Source organism: Thermobia domestica, chromosome 16 (genome assembly GCF_964235325.1).
Source record: "Thermobia domestica chromosome 16, izTheDome1.hap1.1, whole genome shotgun sequence".
Lineage (NCBI taxonomy): Eukaryota > Metazoa > Arthropoda > Insecta > Zygentoma > Lepismatidae > Thermobia > Thermobia domestica.
Genome location: NC_137469.1, coordinates 134,622,416 through 134,643,977, shown reverse-complemented (window position 1 = coordinate 134,643,977; position 21,562 = coordinate 134,622,416). Strand labels below are relative to the sequence as shown.

Here is a 21,562-nt window from a genome sequence, read left to right as displayed (position 1 = left end):
AAAAGGAATGGTCGAATGAATTGCTCAGTTGTTTTAGAAACAGTAGAAATGAAATGCATACTTGAATTTATATGCATCATGCAAGTATTATATTACCCTTGTTTTGCAAGTTAATAAATATTATAAACAAACGACAAATGAATCTTGTTAGCTTCTCACCATGCTTTTGTGTTCGTTTCCAATTACACTGTTAATGAATATGTATGTTAAGAGGTATGTAACCGAATGATGTTCACAGAATCTATTTAAGAAATTCAAACTGAAGAAATAGGTTGAGCAGTGTTGGCAGCATCAATTGATTCCACTTCTTGAATAGCGTGAAATTTCTGTGCTGAATAATGTACTTAAAATAAGTTCAGTAATTATGGACATAAGATATAAATTAAATATATGTATGATTATGCAATACCAAATTTGCCATTATTTTTTCTGTAATATCTAGAGCTCACACCAGATTTAAAGTATGGCTTCGAAAGTCAAGAGAGACTCAAAGTCGGGGTTGCTTCGGTGAGGGAAGGTAAATCGATTTGCCTTTCACCACCGATGTGACTTCACTCTTATACAACTCTGGAGCCGCAGCTGAGTAATAGATGGCGAGAAGCCATTTGAAGGAAGGAAGTTTCTGGAAGTTCCGCTTTTAACAAGGGAAAGAGGACAGTTTCTATTGTTTATTTTCGGTATATAAAAATGACTTAGAGCTTGTAAGGCTTATCATCAAGGGAAAACGGATAAGCCATTTGAAACGAATTTTTGGATATAGCACTTGGGCCAACATTGGATTTTTATGATTTTACTTCGATTGAAATGCGTGTTCTAATGTGAAAAGGGGTTTGAATTTTTCACAAAGAATAATGCTATAAACGTATTCTTGCTGTGCGATGAACGGAAGCAAAATATGAGATACGAGGGTTTGGGGTGAAGTCCCCATCTAGCCGAAGGTTAGTTTTTGTGTTGCTAAGTGACTGCTGAGGCACATGTTAAGGGTTGTATTATGTTCTGTGCAAATTCACGAACGTTAGTCATTATGTACAATACTTTTCGAAAAGCCATTTGCAATAAGTTACTCATTCGCATTTGTTACGCGCCTGGAATTGTTCCATAATCGTTACATGATATGGTTTCAAATCTAATCTTAACACTACACTGTCATGTGCTCGTCCTGCTTACGTGTCTGTTGCCCCAGTTTACATGCCGATGTTTTGTAGGTTGCGTCATTTTTTGGTGAATGCTCTAATTTCGAATGTGCGAGCTGTAGGGACTGTTTGTTTTTGGACATATGTCCAGATCCCGTATTTGGCCTCATATCTGGAAATTTGTTGTCACACATATTTGAGTCTCCACAGGTTCCGATCCTGGGCGGCAAAGAGGCCCAGGCCTCCCCAAAATTTGCTCATACTCCCGTAGGATCTGACTGGTTTCGCTTAGATATCTGACAGTAATACATACATACCTGAATGGACCTCCCCCAAAGTATTCAGAAATCGGCACCACTGTATGGTTATACAATTATCGATAACGGGTTCTTGCGTTGTGTGAACAAACTTCAAGTCGATTGGTGTGCAACGTTGTAACAATAAACTTAACTTTTGAAGATGTTCATACCCTCATCGTGATATCAGGTTACACAATGAAACTTCAAATATGACACACCATAATTTATAATGATGAGTAATTACAGCATTGCACCCTTAATTTTTCCTGTGTTTTCTTACTCGAAGCAGCTGATCCAGGCCACTTTTCCACGCATTACTATTTTCTTTTCAGTGGCATGTTAGAAAACTTAAGGGAAATCTGTGATGAATACGGGATGAAATTAAACTTTATAGAGGCAAAAGAATGGTGATTTGAATGAAGCAGTCGGTATCAAGTATCAAAACAGAAAGTACAAAATATGACTACTTTTTAATATCTGGGTAGTATTATTAGAAAAAACATGAAGTGCGAACATGAAATGAAGGCAAGAATTGGAATGACGAGAGAAGCATTTGGGAAAAAGATAAGTCTGTTTTCTGGGTCCATGAATAAAGACTAAGGACAACAGTCATGAAATGTTCTGTGTTAAGTATAGTATTCTTTGGGACAATAAGACTGAAAGAAGGCTGAAGACTTCGAAATGTGGGTGTTGGGAAGAAAGAGAATTTGCTGCGTCGAACGGAAAACGACTTGGAAGTTCGAAATAGGGAAGAAAAGAGAAATTGTGTATGTAATTAAAGAGAAGGAGAAACGATAGGACATTGGTTGAGAAGGAAATATATCATGGGGGTGACAGGAAAAAGAAAGGAGGTGGCAAAAAAAGGCTACGGTTGATGGACGATATTAAAACAAAACTTGTAGGTGAAGAAGACGTTAGCTGAAGACGGTGGTGCATGGAAGCTTTTAAGTTTGCAACAAGTAATCTGTCAGTAATAGGAGAATACGCATGATGATTTTTTTCAAGTACTGATTGAAAATTAAATGGTACTTCGTATGATTTAATTTTATAGTGGTTGTGCTTTAACTGTTAAACTCATACACCTGTGTGTTTTGAGTTTCTCTGCGAAGTTGTTCATCTTTGGTGAAATGTACCTTTGTGCCTTTCAATTAATGTCAGTACACCACGACAGTATCTATATGCAATATCATTTTTTTATTAGGCCGTTTGTAACAAAATATTTCTGCCGGTGATAAATTGCCAAAACTGTAACATAGGTTGTTATTAATAGAATTTTCATGTATTCTAAATTTTAGAAAAGACTTTAAGTATTGCATGCGAGCATTTTTATTTATGAAAGGAATCAACAAAGGAGATATATTGGGTGAATGCATAAGTTTTGTCGGTTTTCATACCATTCCACTCAACCACTAATTACAAAACAAGGGCGCCACTAATCAATAATATAGTCTTTATCAATGCTTTTATTTCTGAAAAGACGGTGACGCTGCTCACCATGAATGTATTATTACAGCAACTTCCACAGTTTTATATATCCTTCGGCATACTCTTATTTCATTTGCGATGTTTTAACGCACTTAATGCGGATATTTGTTGAATGTAGAATATATACAAGGTCGTTCAAGGTTGACCAGGATTTTCATACGTAAATAACCTATGAATAGCCGGATCATGATGAAACTTGCGGGTGACGTAATGTATTCCTTCTCGAGTAACTAGCGCCCAGCATGACGTATTTGGCGCATGCGCAGTAGTTGCAGCGAACATGGCGACAAGCAGTGTGGCTGTGGAGCAGCGGTGTGTAATCAAATTTCTTGTGAAGGAGAAAGTTAAACTAGAGATTTTCAGAAGATTGCAAGCACAATATGGTGAACAAACGATGTCACGGACAAGAGTGTACGAATGGTGTGAACAGTTTCGCGAAGGACGGGAGTTGATGACAAATGAAGCGCATGGACACATTCGCCCGACTGCAGTCACACCAGTGAATATCGCACGTGTTGAGCAAATGATTAATGCCCATTATTACTCCACATTGTTGAGTGGTGCTGTACGAAAATCCATTCCCAAGAAAAGACCTGGAATGTTGTCTGGAAATGTCATTCTTCTCCATGACAATGCCCGCCCTTACACGGCCAATGTGACAACAACTCTGGCCGAAATGCCCTAGGAAGTTCTGCCCCATCCCCCTTATAGTCCAGATTTAGCCCCCAGTGATTATAATTTGTTTCCCTGGGAGGGAAGAAATTCACGACAGATGAAGCACTGCGGAACGATGTCCTTCAGTGGCTACAACAACAACCCAGTTCTTTCTACGCCAAAGGAATCAGGGAGCTGCCACAGCGATGGCAACGGTGCTTCGACGCGCCCGGAGAATACTTTGAAAAGCTGACATAGTGTGGTGCTTCTTGTGCTATCTGTTTCCTCTGAAGAAATAAAAGTCCCGGTCAACCTTGAACGACCCTTGTAGATTATTTAAAAAATGGCTAACAAATTTGCATTTAAAAAAAAAAAAAATGCGAGAATTTTGTACCGGTGCGTATTGCCAGAAAAATAAGCACTTCTCCATCATTATTCGGTGCTCTCTCTCATATAGGGAGCTTCTCGGCTTTCGGACGAAGGCGGCAACAATTGAAGCGTTTTATTCGCTTGTCATCAGCAAAGCATGTGTTACACGTTGCGTTTGACAGTGCACAGAATAGATAATAATCCGAACACGTGAGGTCTGAAGAGTATGTCGGATGTGGTAGGACCTTCATTTTCAGTTCCTGAAGGACTGTTTTCAGCATTGTAACAGGTTGAGGTCTTGAGTTGTAGCCTGGAGCATCTGGAATGCGTCTTGCTAGTCATTCTTTTCGCAGTAAGTTCCTGAAATCAATGCAGTTATTCACTGTACAATACAGAGCAGCATTTATCGTCACATTCCTGGAGAGAGCTCAGAAAGAATGATGCCTTCTTCGTTCCACCACACTAACAGGAAGGTTTTGGGTGAACGAACATCTCTTTTTACATAAGGTGTTCCCTTTCTGTTTGAACTGGGCCAGTGTTTCCTGTGTGTGACGTTGGCGTAGACACACCTGTGACAGTTCTGTACAAAAAGGGTTGATGATATTGACGACCGGCGATGAAGAGCAAGCAAGGAAGCACAGATGACTATATCATCGCTTTATATGGGGAGTCCACACCAAGTTTATGCACCTTATGATACAAAGGTGTCTGATTGTGCGTTCACAGTTCATCTGCATGGCCAATTCTTGTATTGTTTGGTGTAAATTGCTGTAGAAATACACATTCAAACGATCCTAATCAAAACCCGATTTCCGACTGGATCGGAGGACGTGTTCATTTTGAACTTCCCATATCATCTTGTTTCGAACGAGTATACTACGTTTGGACAGTTCTTTCAGTAATGACGTTGTGGCCATACTACTCAAATGATCCTTACGACCTCCGATGCTGACACATATATCTGTTTGACCGACACAACTTATGCATGAATCCAATATAATTAATTATAAGTCTGTACATAAAAATCGCAATTAGTTGAATTTTTCATCATTCTTTAAGTAATGTATATGTGTCTTATTTCCATTTTTTTCATTTCAGGCAAACCACCTTCGGTGAATGCGTGGCTTGCTCAGTGCTGTTTGTATGTAATTTTAATGATCTTTGAAAAGATCTTAATGACTCTTCTGATCCAACTAGATTTTTGGGATGATGTCAGGGATTTCATATTGTCCCCACTGAAGAATCCCAAAGTTGAACTTGTAGTGGTCATGCTCATTATTCCTTTCTTCGTTAACGTAAGTAACTCTGATTTCCTTCTGTTTCTTTAATATTTTGTTATTAACTCTTTAAATGTAGACCTTCACACAGTACTGGAGATGTGTTAACCTGATTTGCATTTTCTAACGTTATTTGTCGGAATTGTTTATGCGTTTCAAGAGGGGCGCCAATTTGTGTTGAATTTAGGAGACATAATAAAACAAGCGCACGTTTATTTACATGAGGCGAGCGCATTCTCTCTGTTTACTGGCTTGTAATGCAATAGTAATTGTTACTTGCACGTTTATTTATATGAAAATACACGCTAAGAGCACTTAGAAGAGAGACTGATATTTTGAGCTATAATTTTTTATCATCGAAGCGAAAGAAAATGAGAGAGGGAGAGAAAAGGAGTCTAATATTGTTCCTCTCACCAGACAATTATTTAGGACACAGCTGCTGTTAAGGGTAAAACTAATAATAATACTAAGTAGCGACAGAAGTGTGATTCTGTAAGCAAAGTGACAGAAGTATTTATGAGTTTTCGAGGGTTTACATGATTCGTGAGGCTTGGACAAAAAGCAATCCATTTATATTTGGCTATAACCCCAGGTGTTGAAGTTCGTAAAGAAAAAAGCGGAGGAATTAATTTCTCAATTCCGGTATCATAGCTGCATGGTGAATATTTTATCTTTCAAAATTATGATGAGGTATTAATGTTCCTGTTTCGCTGCCATGCAGTGGATTTTTTTGATTGGTGGTAATAAAAAGTATATTTGGAAACAATATTTACTCGTTTAAAGCTTTCAGTGGAAATAGGGGTACGGTGGTCATGAAGCACGGTATTATTGAGTAGTGCAGAGTTTCGTTTATATGACATTTTCTACAGCTTGTCTATTGCTACATACCATAGAGAAGAAAATTGAAACTGTGATAAGTTATGTATGTCCTTATTTGGGATCTTGACAATCCTGTTATTACAGCCACTTCATGTGATAAATATCATTTGATGACAATTTTGTGGAAGTAGGACAGATACCTACGGCAGTTATAGCAACCTGATAATTAACCCTGATGAATATTTTAGTGTTCATCAGTTACATGTAATTGCTGTATTGTAAGTAACTTCTTTAAAAAATGTTTGTTTTACAGGCATTGATATTCTGGGTAACAGATAATTTTCTGATGCATAGAAACAGAAAGTCGTATGATCCTGACACTGGCCTGATTCACAGAGTGAAGATTCGTTACAAGAAGAAAGACAAAAAAGATGATTCAGAATCGGATGTTCTGCTCTCAGCTGATGAGGAACTACTAGGTACAAATGAGAATCTGCAACAGAGGACAGTCACAGGCGTAATGATCACGTAATCCAATACTATAAAAAAATTAAATAAGGGCCCTTATTATGTGATATCTATTCTGTATATTTATCGGCTGCCATTTTTTGACAATCTGTCAAGGTGGAGAAGCAAGGTATCTATTTCCTGTTTTTTTGGTAACAAGTGTTTAATAGGGATGGTACTCATATCAGCAAGATGGCTTAGAATAATTCACGCTATTGCCTATCGTATGCTCTGTGATATAAATTCATTCATTAATAATGTGAATTTTCTGTTAGTAATGGTTTCTCCTGTATATGATAGTCATTACTATTTCAATATTCATATATAATAACATTTATATATATATATATGTATACATATTATGTACATACGTTAGTGAAGAACATTTGAGACAATAATTTATTATATTTATTTTCTGTCTTTGAAGGTTGCGTAACTATGAATTGGCATTTACCATTGTAACAATAGATACGTGACATGTCATTTATCTTAAGTTGTACAGATCGGTAAGCAATAGATAAGTATTAGTAATATATATTGGGAGAGTTTAGTTTATTTTTATTTGAGATGATAATAGAAATGAGGTTTTTAAGTGAGCCATTTAGTTCTTTCCAGTAGGAAAAATAGCCTTTTGAATAGAATTAGAGTATTTGTTGTAAAGGATATTTTTTTGTGAATTGTCCAACTAAAGACTGGTTGTTTTTTAAGCGTTGTATGTACCTTGAATGAATGTACAGTTCTTCTAGCTTCTTTGTGACGCTTGTGATGTAAGGCATGCATTGTATATTAGGGTGAATGGAAATCAGTTTCTTTTGAAATTGGGATATGGCTAGTGTACATTTTTGCCAAGTAATTTCAAATTGTTTCAATATTACGTGAAAGAAAATTCAGCTTGATCTGCATCTTTGTCCGCCGTCGCCAAAAAATCAGAACAAAAATATGTAATATTTATCATTCTTTTTTTTGAGAATATTATATGCATGTCGTAAACTGTATTACGCTATTCCTAGTTTACAAACATGTCAGTTCTATAGATTTACATATCTACATATCTCTGTTTATTCCGAAATACTTGCAGCAATTATTGGAAATAATTTTTACTTTGCCAGCATCCAAGGATAATGACATGCGTGGTGAGTAGTTTGTCCACCAAAGCAAAGATATTGGTTGTGTTTCAACACCAGTATAGTCAAAGCTAAGAATAATCAAATCATTTTCCTTGTTTAAGACGTACTTTTTCTTATGCAATAAACGGTTCCAAGCCTTTGGCAGCAGCTGTGATCATAATATTGAAGCATTTTGGCCAGAAATGTACATTACTGGTAAACCAAATTCGAAAAAGATTTTCCTCCGTTGCTTCAATTCTAATGTGTATGATTGTGTACAACTTCCGTTGTCCATGGCGATAGTATAAAATGTAGATTAAAATCAATGTATCCATGAAGTAAAACAGTATTTAATTTGTAAACGAGTATATAGTCTTCCCGTTTTGTGAAGTCTCTTTTAGCTATATTAGTATAATTAGCTTAAAAAATTAAATCTGTTGATCGCATCACTTTGCATATATAATACTTTTTAATTCTCAAAAAAGATAAAAAGCTAAATAAGTTGTTAAGAACGCAAGGTTGCCAAACAATCATTGTTTCTGATTTTATTGTTCTGCTGAGATACAATGTCCTATTGTTTAAAATTTATCATGTATAGAAATATAGTACTATATTAATCAGGGTGGATTGATTTAAATCAGTCTGATTTAAATCACGATTTTAATCAAGATTTAAATCACTTGATTTTTTTAATAAAAATCGTTGATTTAAATCAAATTCCGAAATGAATTAATTTAAAGTGAAAGTAAGTAAAATCCCGTTTCTCTTCTGTTATTTCGATTACGGAAGATAATAATCATAATACAATGAGACTCAAATGTATGTAAGCACAGTATGAAAACTAGTATCATGTAGGGAACGATCAGGGAAAATCCCATTTGAACGGGTTACGGGTGAACCATGCTTTCTTCTCTTTGTAACACAAGGTTTTAAAATTTCTATTCCAACGGGGAAATCACCATGGACATTTAAGATGAAAACTCTTTTGTGTACACGTCTATTTGTTTGTTTCCAGATAATAGGGGCGTATTTAGAGGGGTTCGATCCCCTCTCCGAAACAAGAAAAAAAAATTAGATTTTAAAATTTTGGGCGAAATTTATGTACTAAACACAAAGAAGTTCCTCGGGATCGTAATACGACAAATTTTGGATGCGTTAAAATATCGAATAATACTTTTGATAAAGTGGATACTTGACCCCATTGCAGAACATGCCGCGATCTGCGATGTGATCGCAAAAAACTTGCCGTGCCTGTGCAGGAAAAATTGTCAGAGGAAATAAAATAGCCAACAGAAAAGTATAAAAACGTGCCTGCTATGTATAGATGTCTTAAATGCACGGATAACTCGCATTTGAATTGTTTTTCACGCCACATAAAGCATATTATTAACAATCATAAGTGTTTCTTCTTCTCGAACTGATCATCTTGATTTTTTTTATTTTGGAATTCCTGCAGAAAATTCCTACAGGGAATTCGTGTTATGATTCAGTTCAAGATCTCTTATCGTCGCGAATTGTGTCGAGGAATTTGAAGCTTTAAAATATATAAAACGATAATTATGCCTGTTGTGCTGTATGGTTGTGAAACATGGTCACTTACGCTGAGGGAAGAACGCAGACAAAGTAATTGAGAATAAAATCCTGAAACGAATATTCGGAACCAAAAGGAACGGAAATGAGGAATGGCGAAAACTTCATGATGAGGAACTGCATAATTTATACCATTTACCAAACATTGTTAGGGTCATCAAATCTTGGAGGCCCAGGTGGGCAGGACATGTAGCGAGAATGGAAGAAAGTAGGAACGCTTTCAAACTTTTAACTGGAAGTCCAATCCGAAAACGACCATTAGGAAGCCTAGGCGCAGATGGGAGGACAATATTAAGTTGCATCTCGCAGAAATAGGAATACAAAGTAAAAACTGGATCCAGTTGACTAAGGATAGAAGTCAGTGGAGAGCTTTTGTGAACATGGCACTGAACCTCCGGGTTCCATAGGTCATAGAGTGAGTTAGTTAATTTTAGGCGAAATTTATGTACTTTATATGGATTTCGTGCCGCTAGCTAGTTCCAATTGTTTAAAAATATGCCCCTGCCAAATAGCAGTAACTTCCGTGAAAAGAAAGGTGTCATGTTGATATACATTGCTGTACTTTTTCTTTAATGCTTAAGAAACATTTTTTGGGATTGAAATAGGTTAATGATTGGGAATTAATTCAAAATTTAAACCCAATACTTTCACGTAAATGACATAATTAACATTTAATACTAATTCCTAATGTTTTTTCTTCAGTTCGCGACTTGTATTATACGAAGAAAAAGATTTGATTTAAATCAAAAAAATCGATTTAAATCAAAAAAATCAACAAAAATGATTTTTTTGAAAAAAATCATGATTTTTTTCCACCCTGATATTAATCTTTCTGTGTAATTCATATAACAGTTAGTTTTATGTCCTTGTTATAATCCTGGTAACATCGTATGAAGAGCTAAAAATTATTAAATTCAAGTAAAATTTTACTTCTCAGTATAATGCTCTGTTCTATTGAATGAAGTTACCGGTACTTACTTTTACTGTATTTCATTCAATTCCGATAGACCGTGCTTGTGAGTGTGTTTGACCAGAAAGACCAGAATATATACAACATTATTGGATTTTAACGGAAAAAATTGTCCAAAGATGAAACATATACTAATACAGTGGTGCTCCAACTTTTCGAGCCTAGCATCCCTTGGGTCGATGGGATAGTAATAAGCCACTTCCCCATACGCCCGTCGTCTTAACTTAATTCATTCATGCAAAAGACTGAACGTAAAACTTGAGCGAAGCAGTGTTAGAAACAGGACACCGCACTAAACTTTCTCGTGGCAATTCCTTAAACTAAACTGTGTGCTTATGTCGCAGTTATTAATGAAACCTTTTCTTGTGAAATACGAACAGAATTGTAAGGCTTTTTCGGAAGACTGCAGCCAAAGAAAACTCATCTCAGTAGTAAAATACGTTCCTCTCAAGACAAAGGGGCGTATCTCATTTTCTTAACTTTTCCAGAAGACAAGTTCTCATTTTCTCATTATTTATTACATCGTATTCTTTTAAAATTTAGTGTGATCTTCGTTTCAGATATATACCTTACAAGATCAAATTAAATTTTAACAGAACACGATAGAATAAATTATGATAAAATCTTTAAAGTTGTCTCCTGGAAAAGTTGAAAAAAAAAAAATGAGATACGCTCCTTTGTCTGGAAAGGGACGAATAGTTTGTGTAGATTTTTTTCATAAGAAATGACTTACGCCATATATTAGAGTTTTAATGAAATATTTGTTTATAAAATAGCAACAAAATCGCAAGAGTGGTGTTTTACAAAATTGAAAAATATAAGTGAATAAAATAAATAAATCACCCAAGACTATCCGTTGTGGATATTCTCATGGAAGTTAGGTATTTATGCAACATTGTAGTAATAATAACGAAATATTTATTTATGAAATATGAACAAATTTGCTTGAGTGTTCTTGAGAAACTAATCTGAAAAGGAACTCGTCTCCAAGAGTAAACTAGCTGTTGTGAATTTTTTCGTAAGGAATAATTTACACAAAATTATAGAGTTTGTAAAGAAATATGAACAAAATCACTTGAATCGTTTTTTGAGAAAATCGCCCGGAAAAACTGACCCCAAGAATAAACTACCTCTCGTGGATTTTTTCAGAACAAATGAGCAATCATGTATTGTCAGCGTATTAATGAAATATTTATTTGTGAAATATGAACAAAATTGCTTGAGCCGTTTTTGATGAAATCATCCGAAAAAAAAAAAGAAAAAAAAAAACTCTCCGTCAAGAATAAACTATCCTCCTCAGATGTTTTCAGGACAAATCAGTAATGTCATATTGTCAGGTTATTCATAAAATATTTATTTCTGAAATATGAACAAAATGTTCTGAGTTGCTTTTGAGTAAATCGTTCGAAGAAGAACTCACCCCCAAGAATAATGTACTCCTCGATTTATCCCAGAAAATGGCTTATACCACATGATGGACTATTTTTGAAATATTGAATTATGAAATAAAAACGAAATTGTTAGAGCCCCCTTTTTTATTTTCACCTTCAGAATCAGCATATTTTTACCTTTAATCAGAATCACATAAAAACTGTTTTAAAATTTGATTGAGATATGTTGAACGGGCGTGTTATCTCTCATTTAATCTCGAATTAAAAAAAGGATTCAATTCTTAAAATCGCGCTTGAAGAAAATATATCTATCTAATATATCGATTATCTAATCTAATCTATCGAAGATATATCTAATCTATCGATTTTATTTGAGCTGAACAAGATCTCATGCATGGGTGTATAAAATAATGCGTAGGTTCTGAGAAAATGGAGAAACACCGATTAATTTGTAAACCTAAAAGAAAAAAAAATGTGCGAGAATCATGCCACTTATTGAAGTGAAACTAACACTGAAATTTATCTTTATTAAGCTCTTCATTAAGACACTAGCAAGATGACAGTACAGTGGAATGGTTAATGACATGTAGACTAAAATTATCATTAAGTCTTAAATCTTAATTTATGTCTAACTAAAATTTGTCTAAAATATAAGTCATATATCAGACGCATCGAGCTTAACAAAATAATACGAGGTGCGTCCAATAAGTTATCTGTCTAGACAGGAAGGAATGCAGATAGGCTCACCTGGTCATCACTGTTTTTCGATGTAGTCCCTATAGAGGTCTATGCACCGTCGCCACGTTGTGGGCAGCGAAGAAATCCCAGAGAAAAAAAATAGTCTTTGTCATGGCCTACAAACCACTGGGAGACAGCCTGTTGGACCGCATTGCCCGACAGGTTCGTCTCCTGTCACCAGTTGAGTCAGGAATTTGTCCTGGTCCTCCTGAAAGAAGTCCAATAAGTCTTGGGACATCTGCATTTGAGCGGTACTCGAATCATCATCATCTGCAGATCTATTGTTCAAATAAACATTCGCTACGCGGCATAACACAAACACTCTGCTCACGGCTATTGCGTTGCTCCGACTGACCTTGGGGGTGCGGTGGCTCAGTGGTAGAGCGTGCACCTCCGGTGCTTGGGGTCTCTGGTTCGATCCCAGCTCGCGCCGTGTGGACTTTGTGGTGGACAAACACCGTGCTCGTGGGTTTTCTCGGGGTTCTCCCGTTTCCTCCCACTTTCTTCATTTCACCATTTCACTCATCTCTCATCATCACCGTCTCCTTTAGCCTAACCGGCATAATCGTGGGACGTAAAACTTAGATTTCATTTCATTTCATTTCTCCGACTGACCTCAAATTGCGCAGCGGGGTTCCCCGCAGTGGCCTAGGCGTGCGTGTGAGGCGTCATTATGATCTGCCCCTCGCTTCCTGTCTAGGTAGATAACTTATTGGACGCCCCTCGTATGATTAGAGTAGATTTTATGTAACTTTCGAGAAGATCGTAAAAAAAAAAAAAAAAAAAAAAAAAAAAAAAAAAAAAACTAACTTTTGTGATGTTCAATTGGTATGTTATTCGTTGCCAATAACAATTGACAGGTTTTATTTTGCTGGAAGAAATTATTTATGTACTGTGTATGTACCAAAATACGCTTGTTAAGTACCAGATTTTTGTTTGTAATTTTCTAACAATGATATATTTTACGCATATGATACTTTCAAATTACTTACGTTGTGTACAGTATCTTACAACGCCAATAGGGACTTTACAAAATGGATTCATATGCATTATTAAATCCTGATGATAATACTATTGTCGTTAAAGTTGATAATGTCTTTATAACGTTTTTTGTAGAAGCTTTTGTGCAAGACGAGCATATGCTGTGAGTTTTAGAGAAACTTCAGATATTTGTGTAGTGAAAGTTAACCAAACCATATCTCAAAACAATGTACCTATCATTGCTACTGTATTCGGTCTGCTTCGTTTGTATAATCCAAATGTAGAAAAAAATGTACAAGGGAAATAATTGAAGCAACATTAATGCACATGAAAGCCATTTGCAGTGTATAATATTGGCTCACGTGTACATCTTCCAAGCGGAAAGAATTAATAAACAAATTAAAATTATTGTTAATACCATGTTGTGTTGAATATAGTACAACTTCAAGTTTTTAAGATGATTTTAATGGAGAAATAAGAATGCCCTACCATGAAACATTATATACACTTTGAAGACATTATCTAATATAAAGCTTACTAATTTAGAGCTGTTTTTAAGATTTAAATCCCAGTCTTGATTGCACATTCTTGGTTTGGTAGTTTCCGCTCTACATTCACAGGGTGTCTATCGGTCACGAAAGTCACGAAAAAGTCACGAAATCAGAAAACGGTCATGAAAGTCACGAAATTTAGCTTTTGGGTCACGATTTTTTTTTTTAACTGTGCAAATGTAAGTACAGATTGGAAAATTTTGTTCTGTAAAACGTCAAAATTTACCACCAAAAATGTTTATGGTCGGCTTTAGACGCTACCAAATCGCAAGCAAAGTACGTTTCTATCGCATAATGAAAATTCGGTTTAATTCGCTCTTGAAAATGTTTAAAAAATTTATGATTGGGTAAAAAAAAGGTCACGAAAAAGTCACGAAATTTCATTTTGGAATTTTTGTAGACACCCTGATTCAGTACTTTGGTGGTATACTCCGATCGATTTAAATACTCTGTAAAAGCGTAGTGAAGATGCATTAATAATAAAGTTTAGATGTCAGTCAAATCGAACCATAACATGACGCATTACCGTTGTGTATTCTGTATATATGTCATACCTTGACTAGTTATGTAACTGCACTACACGGTCGCTGGAGAGTGATGTAGATGGTACAGTCCTGCGTGTTGAAATAAACTTCTTTCTCCAGGACAAAGTGCAAAGCTTCGATTATAATAAGAGTCGTTTTTATGATACAGCTTTTATACTAAAATTATCCTACTATATTCGGGCTAATAAGGTACTTAGTTCTGATTCGTTATACATCTGAGCATACCTGATAAGGTTAAACTATGAGAAGAGCAGAGAAAAAAAGGGTGTCGACGTAACAACCTGGCAGAACTGTGGCAATATGTGGCAATAAGCCGTTACAGTGCTTGCATCTAGATCCTTTCTTGATTAACCATTTTCCTTTTGTCTGTTATATTTTTAAAATCCACCGCAGGTCGATACGAAGTTTTTAGAGGTTCTATTAATTCTTTTCGTTGTGGAAAGTACAGGGTACGATAGTGAATCTGGCAAATTTAATAACGTTATTAGGAGAAAATTATGAAATTTATTTAAGCAGAAAACCGAAATTTATTTTGTGCAACACTAAACAGAAAACTGTTGCACAAAATAAAGAAGACAATGTGGCACAAGAAACTTTTTATGTCCAAAGTGACATCTTGCAGATAACCATCATTCCGCTGTACACACTCAATAAACTTCTTGTTAAGGTCATGCATTACTCTTTGCAGCATATCCAGGGAAATTCTTGCAATTTCTTACTGAATGCGACAAGAAAGGTTCAATACTGTTTTCTGTTTAGCGACTTAAATTCATTAAATAAATAAATGTTTTCATGCCTAATTGGTATTCCAACTTGGTACATCGAAATAAAATTTATTGTTTTTTCTTAATAACGTTTTTAAAATGGCCCGATTCACTCGCGCACCCTTTATAAAGATGAATCAATGATTCAAACGCTGGTGATGATACAAACGATAAAATGTTCCTAATCATACAATTAAATAACATTGTAATGATTGATATTTAGTTTTATTCATTGTAATGATTAGTATATCGTTCTCATCTTGCAATTATGTACTGCATATTCAAAATACCTTCAGGTAGTACAACTGGATTTCGTTACGTTCAGATAAATGTCTCATCAGATTATGTGGTTATTTCAAAGTTCAGTCATGTGTGAGTCTATTTATATATTCATTTTACAAGTAGGTTTGTTGAATGATACAAGATTTACCATATTTTACAGCGCATATATATATATTTTTCTCGGTAAGGAATATTTTGCTCACCGCTATATGAACAATTTGCCCTTAAAACGTATTATTCAGTGTTCTTCCATGACAGTAAAAAGCAATATGCATGTGTATTTGTTGTGTGACAGAAATACAAAACAAATATATGTATTACATAATTGTTGGCTGTTGTAATTAACCAAGCGTACATATGCGTAGATGTACAATGTTAGTATTTGATATAGGACAATATAGTTATTCAGAGTCTCAGCAGAAATGTAGTATATAACTCTAGTAAAATGAAGTAAGAACTAATAATTTTTCAAAGTAGCAAATGTTCTTCCGTATATGAAGAATGCTCTGAAAGTAACATACGGTATATGTGTATTAAATCAAAAAGCAGACAGTTTAGGTACTTATAACTACAAAACATGTATTTTCCACGTAGCTATTCCTTTGGGATGATTTTTTGTTTCTAATTATGGACAAGAATCGGTGTGTTTTCTCTCTGACTGTTTGGATTCTTCAATGCATTGAAGCTTGACATTTAGCTCAGAAAACTTATTCTATGGGATAATCTTGTATTGGTAATGAATAATTAATCCTCGCCTGTATAGACGTTCAAACGTCAATGAGTGGAGCTCTCTTCTCATAAAGAGAAAGTCGGTTGTGCTCTAAGTTTGTATTTATCTCAGGCATTATTTTGCCACGTTGCTCCTATGCTGCTATATCCTGAAAGGCCACCATAGTTAAAGGATATTTGTTTTCTTCGAGCCTCAAACCCTACTTTCACGCTAATATCTACCCTTTCTGTCATCTAAAAAAAGGTACATCACTTTTGGAGCGATCCTCGTAAGAATTTGAGTATCTGTGATTGAAACTAGCTGAAATGATTTTTATGACCGGATAAAGTAAACGTATTCACTTTGAATGAAGAATTACAAATTTTTGTATTTTCTGCTTCCTTTTTTGTAAAAAATACTTTATGGTTTATAAATGTAGTTGAAAATTTTCTCGAAAACATAAATAGTATATTATTATTGGTATGGTAATAGCTACACTTAAAAAAAAAAAAAAAAAAAATCAAATAAACCTTCCTAGCACTGAAAGATTTAGAATATTTGGTTGTGAATAGATTTTATTTTTATTGTTTTCTTTTCTTGTTTTAAGTACTGAAAAATCTATAGTGGTTGTGTTTATGTAAAGAATGTATTTTTTAAATATGAGAAGTTTGTCTTAGTTTTTCATTTATTCTGTTCTAAGCTTAGCCATCGTTTACTATTACGTATCAAAATGATTGAAGCGAGTACGCCCAATTTTGTTGATTTCTGTCGTCGTTTATTGTACTTTTTGTTTAAATTTCTTGTGTTAAATAGTAGTCCGTCCTAATATAAAAAAAATAGACATGACCAGTGCTTTGTTATTGCCTGGCATTTTTTTTTTTTTTTTTTTTTTCGAAGACATTTTGAACAATATATCTGTGTATATCTACGCAGAGTTGAGATTTGGTTTAGAAGTCAAAATGTGGAAATCTTATTAGTTATTATAAATTTGTCTCTCCCTTACATGTTTGACTTGTACTGTAGAAGAATTTACTTCTTGTTAATATACTGCAAAATAATCAGTCTGTTTTTATAATTAGGTAATAAAAAGACTGAGTAAATATTGCTTGATGTCTATACCAGATCCGAGCCTGCGAGATAGATAATTATTTTTTAATATGGCATTTTGCATTAATTTGTTTTTGTATTCCTTTCATATGTAATACTGAAAAAAAAATCTAAAACAAAAATTTCTTTAATTTCTAAATATCAGATATGTTGTAAAATTTCTAGTGTGTTTTTTAGAGTGATGTACAAATGTTGGACTGCATTATAGGTAATTGCCATAGTACTCTGTACAATAGGAAATGGAAGAGGTAAAAAAATTGTGTAGTGTTTTCAAGACGTGCGATAAAATACTGTTATATTGATATTATAATCGAAGGCTGGTTCGGTTTTTGTGTGTACCCTGTAAAACGTGTTGTACAATACATGTCGTTTGTTTGAACCTTGCCTTTAAAAGGAAATGACTGTAGGTTCGAAATCATGAAAGAAGGAAGATAATATAGGATCTTATTTTGTCTAATAAAATTCTCTTTGAATTAAGTATTATAATTATAGCACTTAGGGTTTATATGGCAACTTCATTATTAACATATAATATACAGCAGCCATTTTTTCCCCTTCCTTTTAAAATAATGTAGGAAGATGAGTTAGAAATATGACTACACGTTTAGTTACATGATGTTTTGGCAGTATTTGATTTAGCGGGAAAGTAATAGTTGTATTGAAACATAAATATTAAATGTAAGTAAAAGACAGTACTTTCATTATTTTAACTATATTTCTTGTCAGCTTTGTGGTAATCGTAAGTTACAAAACAACTGAACAAAGAAGAAAGAAATGATATGGAATATTGTTTAATTATGCACGGGTATGCTATTCAGGCTAAAGAAAAGAGATTAGAAGCAATGCTTTTTCTGACGGTACTTTTTTTCCGAAGATTATAAAAATATTTATGAATACAATTTTTAAAAAAAGGTTAGAGAAATCAGTTTTTAAGAAGTCAGAAAGAAGCTGTCGAAAAGCATCTGCTTAAAAAGGACGAGTTGATTTGCTAAGAGTTTAGATTCCAAGTAATCTAAAATCCTTGGCAGATATTTGGTAAATGAAGCAAATTCCACTTAAATGAAAGAGATTTAATTCATGGTTTCCGTGAATATCTTCAAGAAAATAAAAATACAAGATATGCTACTTCATGTAAAGTACACGGTTGGCATAATCAGAATATTTTCCAGTGAATGGTATAGGGAGTTCTCTGCTTGTGCGGACTACTTCTGTACTAATGTTTGAGGATAGTACGACCACCTCTTAATCACAGTTTCACCGTAGCAAATATGTGAAGTCATTTTTGTTCCGATGTTATCATTCTGCGGCTGACAAAACAAAAAGCAATCTAGAGTCGAAGGATATGTTAAAAGTGTTAAACTTACTGTAATAGCAAATTCATGGTGAGTACTGTACCCCTCCCCCCCCTTGAAAAAGATAACTTGGCTTAGGATCGAAATATGGATTCCTCACATCAGAATTGAGACCTTTACCACTGACTCATCGTGCTTCCTATGGAATAAATGTATTGGAAAAACGAATCCAACAAAATGACGTCTTAAGTTGTTAAAAACTTTAGCATGCTAAAATGCTCTAAGCATATGTTCCGTAGGAGAATGACATATCTTCCATGCTAATGCCACTCACATAAAGGTGTAAACAAAGAACAATTTGATTCAATAAAATAAAAGTACATGTCTTTTACTTTCAACTTCTCCATCTCTGTTCTCGGTAAAGCAAATAGTGTCAGAACACCACTTGCTATCAGGCGGGAGCTTTTCTGTCTGACTCACCCTGCAGTACCATTTACAGTTACACAATGTACAGAGTATTTAAGAACGATTGGAAAATATCTTTGCAGGTGATATTGATTTGTAATTTAAATCACACAAAATTGAAATACACTTCAACTTTTTAGATCTCTGTGGAGATATTGAAAATAAGGCAAGTGTTTTTATAAACAGTTTTACTTGAAGTAGCAGGTATGTTTCCGAAAATAGCTTGTTTTTTCTGGAACATTCTGTACATTGTTAGCTTACATAAAGTAACTGGATGATGGTAATACCTATCAGTATATGATTTATTTTCAATATTGTAGTTATCTCGATCAACAGCCAGTTTCTTGTATTGTATTACTAGTTGTAATCAAGTGCTATATATCGGAGCAGCATTACTTAGCTTAAAATGCAGAAGGACTAGAGCATCTCTTTGAACGAAGTGATAGTTTAATTTCTGCAAGCGTCCAAGTTTTAAGTGCGAGTGTGTGTGTACATATGTAAGTAAAAGAAGTGTGAGTGAAGATGATAATATTTCGAAAGAAGAAAGAAAAGAAAAAAATAAAGCTTGCGTGATTGTGATAGTATACTTAGAGAAATCTATTTTCATATGCACTTTTTTTCTTCCTTCAAGTGAGTTTGTATGTTATCAACTCCAATGTATTCGGACCAAAAGCACCATTCGTCCTCATGTTACAATTTCAGGGATCTTTTCATCCGTGTGCTGTCTTGTGATATTTATATACATTGCGGTGAAACTTTGATTTCTATTTTTAAGTGAGAGTTCAGTTTAATAAATTTGGTTTCTGTTCTTAAGTGAGAAGTTAGTTTAATAAATCGTCACTTTGTAATATGATGATTTTATAAACCAAGTGACTTACAACTTGTGTTTATATTTACTGAAAAACCTGGAGCTGATTGGAACTATAGCAAAATATAGACTAGTAACGATAAGTATGCTTCATTTTATTTATGTGTTACTAGTGAGATAATAATAAAAAAGATGATAGGAAGATGAAAATTATGTATATTATTTCAATATAATAGTAACTATTTGATTGCATTTTACATCAAAGTTACAAATTCCTGTATAATTTTCGTGACTGTTTTTCTGTATACGACATTCACCTAATACCCTGGTTTTCAAGTAAAGAAAAATTAATGCTGCAGAAAACAGGTAAATACTGTCCGATCAGAGATGCGAGATTTTGAGACATTTTGTGTATGACAAAAGTAGATGAATCCATTAAGCAACAGGATGTTTCGCGTATCTCCAAAACTAAGAAAGACTGATATCTTAATGTTCAAGTTCTGCCTCGTCTCTCTGGTCAGACGCTATAAGGCAAAACGCAGACGATGTTTTTTTTTCTTCCCCTTTTTTAATAACGTTTCTCAAAGTAGCATTCAAAACTAGAATTACATGGAATACAGTCCATATATCTATTCATGTTAGAATCTTAATGTGTATCATTATGCTGTAAAATGAATTGATATTTAACAGTAATAATTGTGTGATTAAATCTTCCGTGTTCAAAAGAGGATTACGTATTCTGATATCCTAATATTTAGCAAATAAATATATATTAACGTGTAGTAAATAAGTAAATAACTTATATGTGAGCAATATACTGTCGCTAACACAGGTACATAGCATTCCATGTATATTCTTTCGTCAGTTATTTCGGACGAAGCATACATAGTAATGTAAAAAGCGTTCTTGTCGACGATAAAATGAAGTTTTTGGTAATTTAAGAAGAAAACGGTATTAAAATTTATACATTTATTGTGAAATTATTTGATCAGAGAACATGTACAGTGTTGTATGTTCTTTCACCAGGGGCTGTACAAATATTACCAAATTTATATAACGATATTATCAATAACATATTACTAAGTTTTATTTCTGTTCGAGAATTGTATTTACTATGAGATATTATTTTAAATGCAACTAATATTTTTTCAAATGAATTGTAAAGAATTGTATAAGTTGTTTAAGGCGAATATACTATACTTGAGAGATTATATTTAAAGAGTATTAAGTTCAAATTTGACCAGTTCTCCGTGCCAGTTAGATGAAAATGAAAATTGTAAAAGACGATATTACTATATTTTAAATGCCATAATGAGCCAGATTAAAAAAAAAAAAAAAAAAAAAAAACTGCTATTAGGAATTATATTCCTGTGTGGTAAAATATTTTTCTCTTAATTTTAATATTTTGTACTCAACCAAATACGAGGCAGCATTCAGTAGATTCGTATCAAGAAAGAAAGAAAAAAATATTGTTACTTTTTTGTGTTTAGCACATATTAGAATTACAGCATTGTAGTGAATGTAGATATCTTTCTTCTCTTGAAGAAAAATTTTTGTTTACTGAGAGAAATTAATCTGGTAAACAGCAGTGTTTTAGTTGGTGGAAGCAGGCTATATCCAGAAATATCCGTACAACGCGACAAAAGTAACATAATAGTCGGAGATCGTAAGAACTACTCTTATCACTCTCTCAAGAGTAGGAAAGAGTTATTTCACCCTG

General features: G+C 34.1%; 1 protein-coding gene across 2 annotated transcripts in view; it reads left to right on the top strand.

The window, feature by feature from the left end:
* LOC145673434 (store-operated calcium entry regulator STIMATE-like) overlaps positions 1–21,189 on the top strand; it is a 42,148-nt gene extending 20,959 nt beyond the window's left edge. For both annotated transcript variants that reach the window (XM_081743136.1, XM_081743138.1), the window contains 2 exons: positions 5,039–5,235; positions 6,350–21,189. In XM_081743136.1, coding sequence (XP_081599262.1) covers positions 5,039–5,235; positions 6,350–6,568 — 416 coding nt within the window. In that variant the 3' untranslated portion in view covers positions 6,569–21,189. The remainder of the gene's footprint in view (positions 1–5,038; positions 5,236–6,349) is intronic.
* The last annotated feature ends 373 nt before the right edge of the window (positions 21,190–21,562 follow it).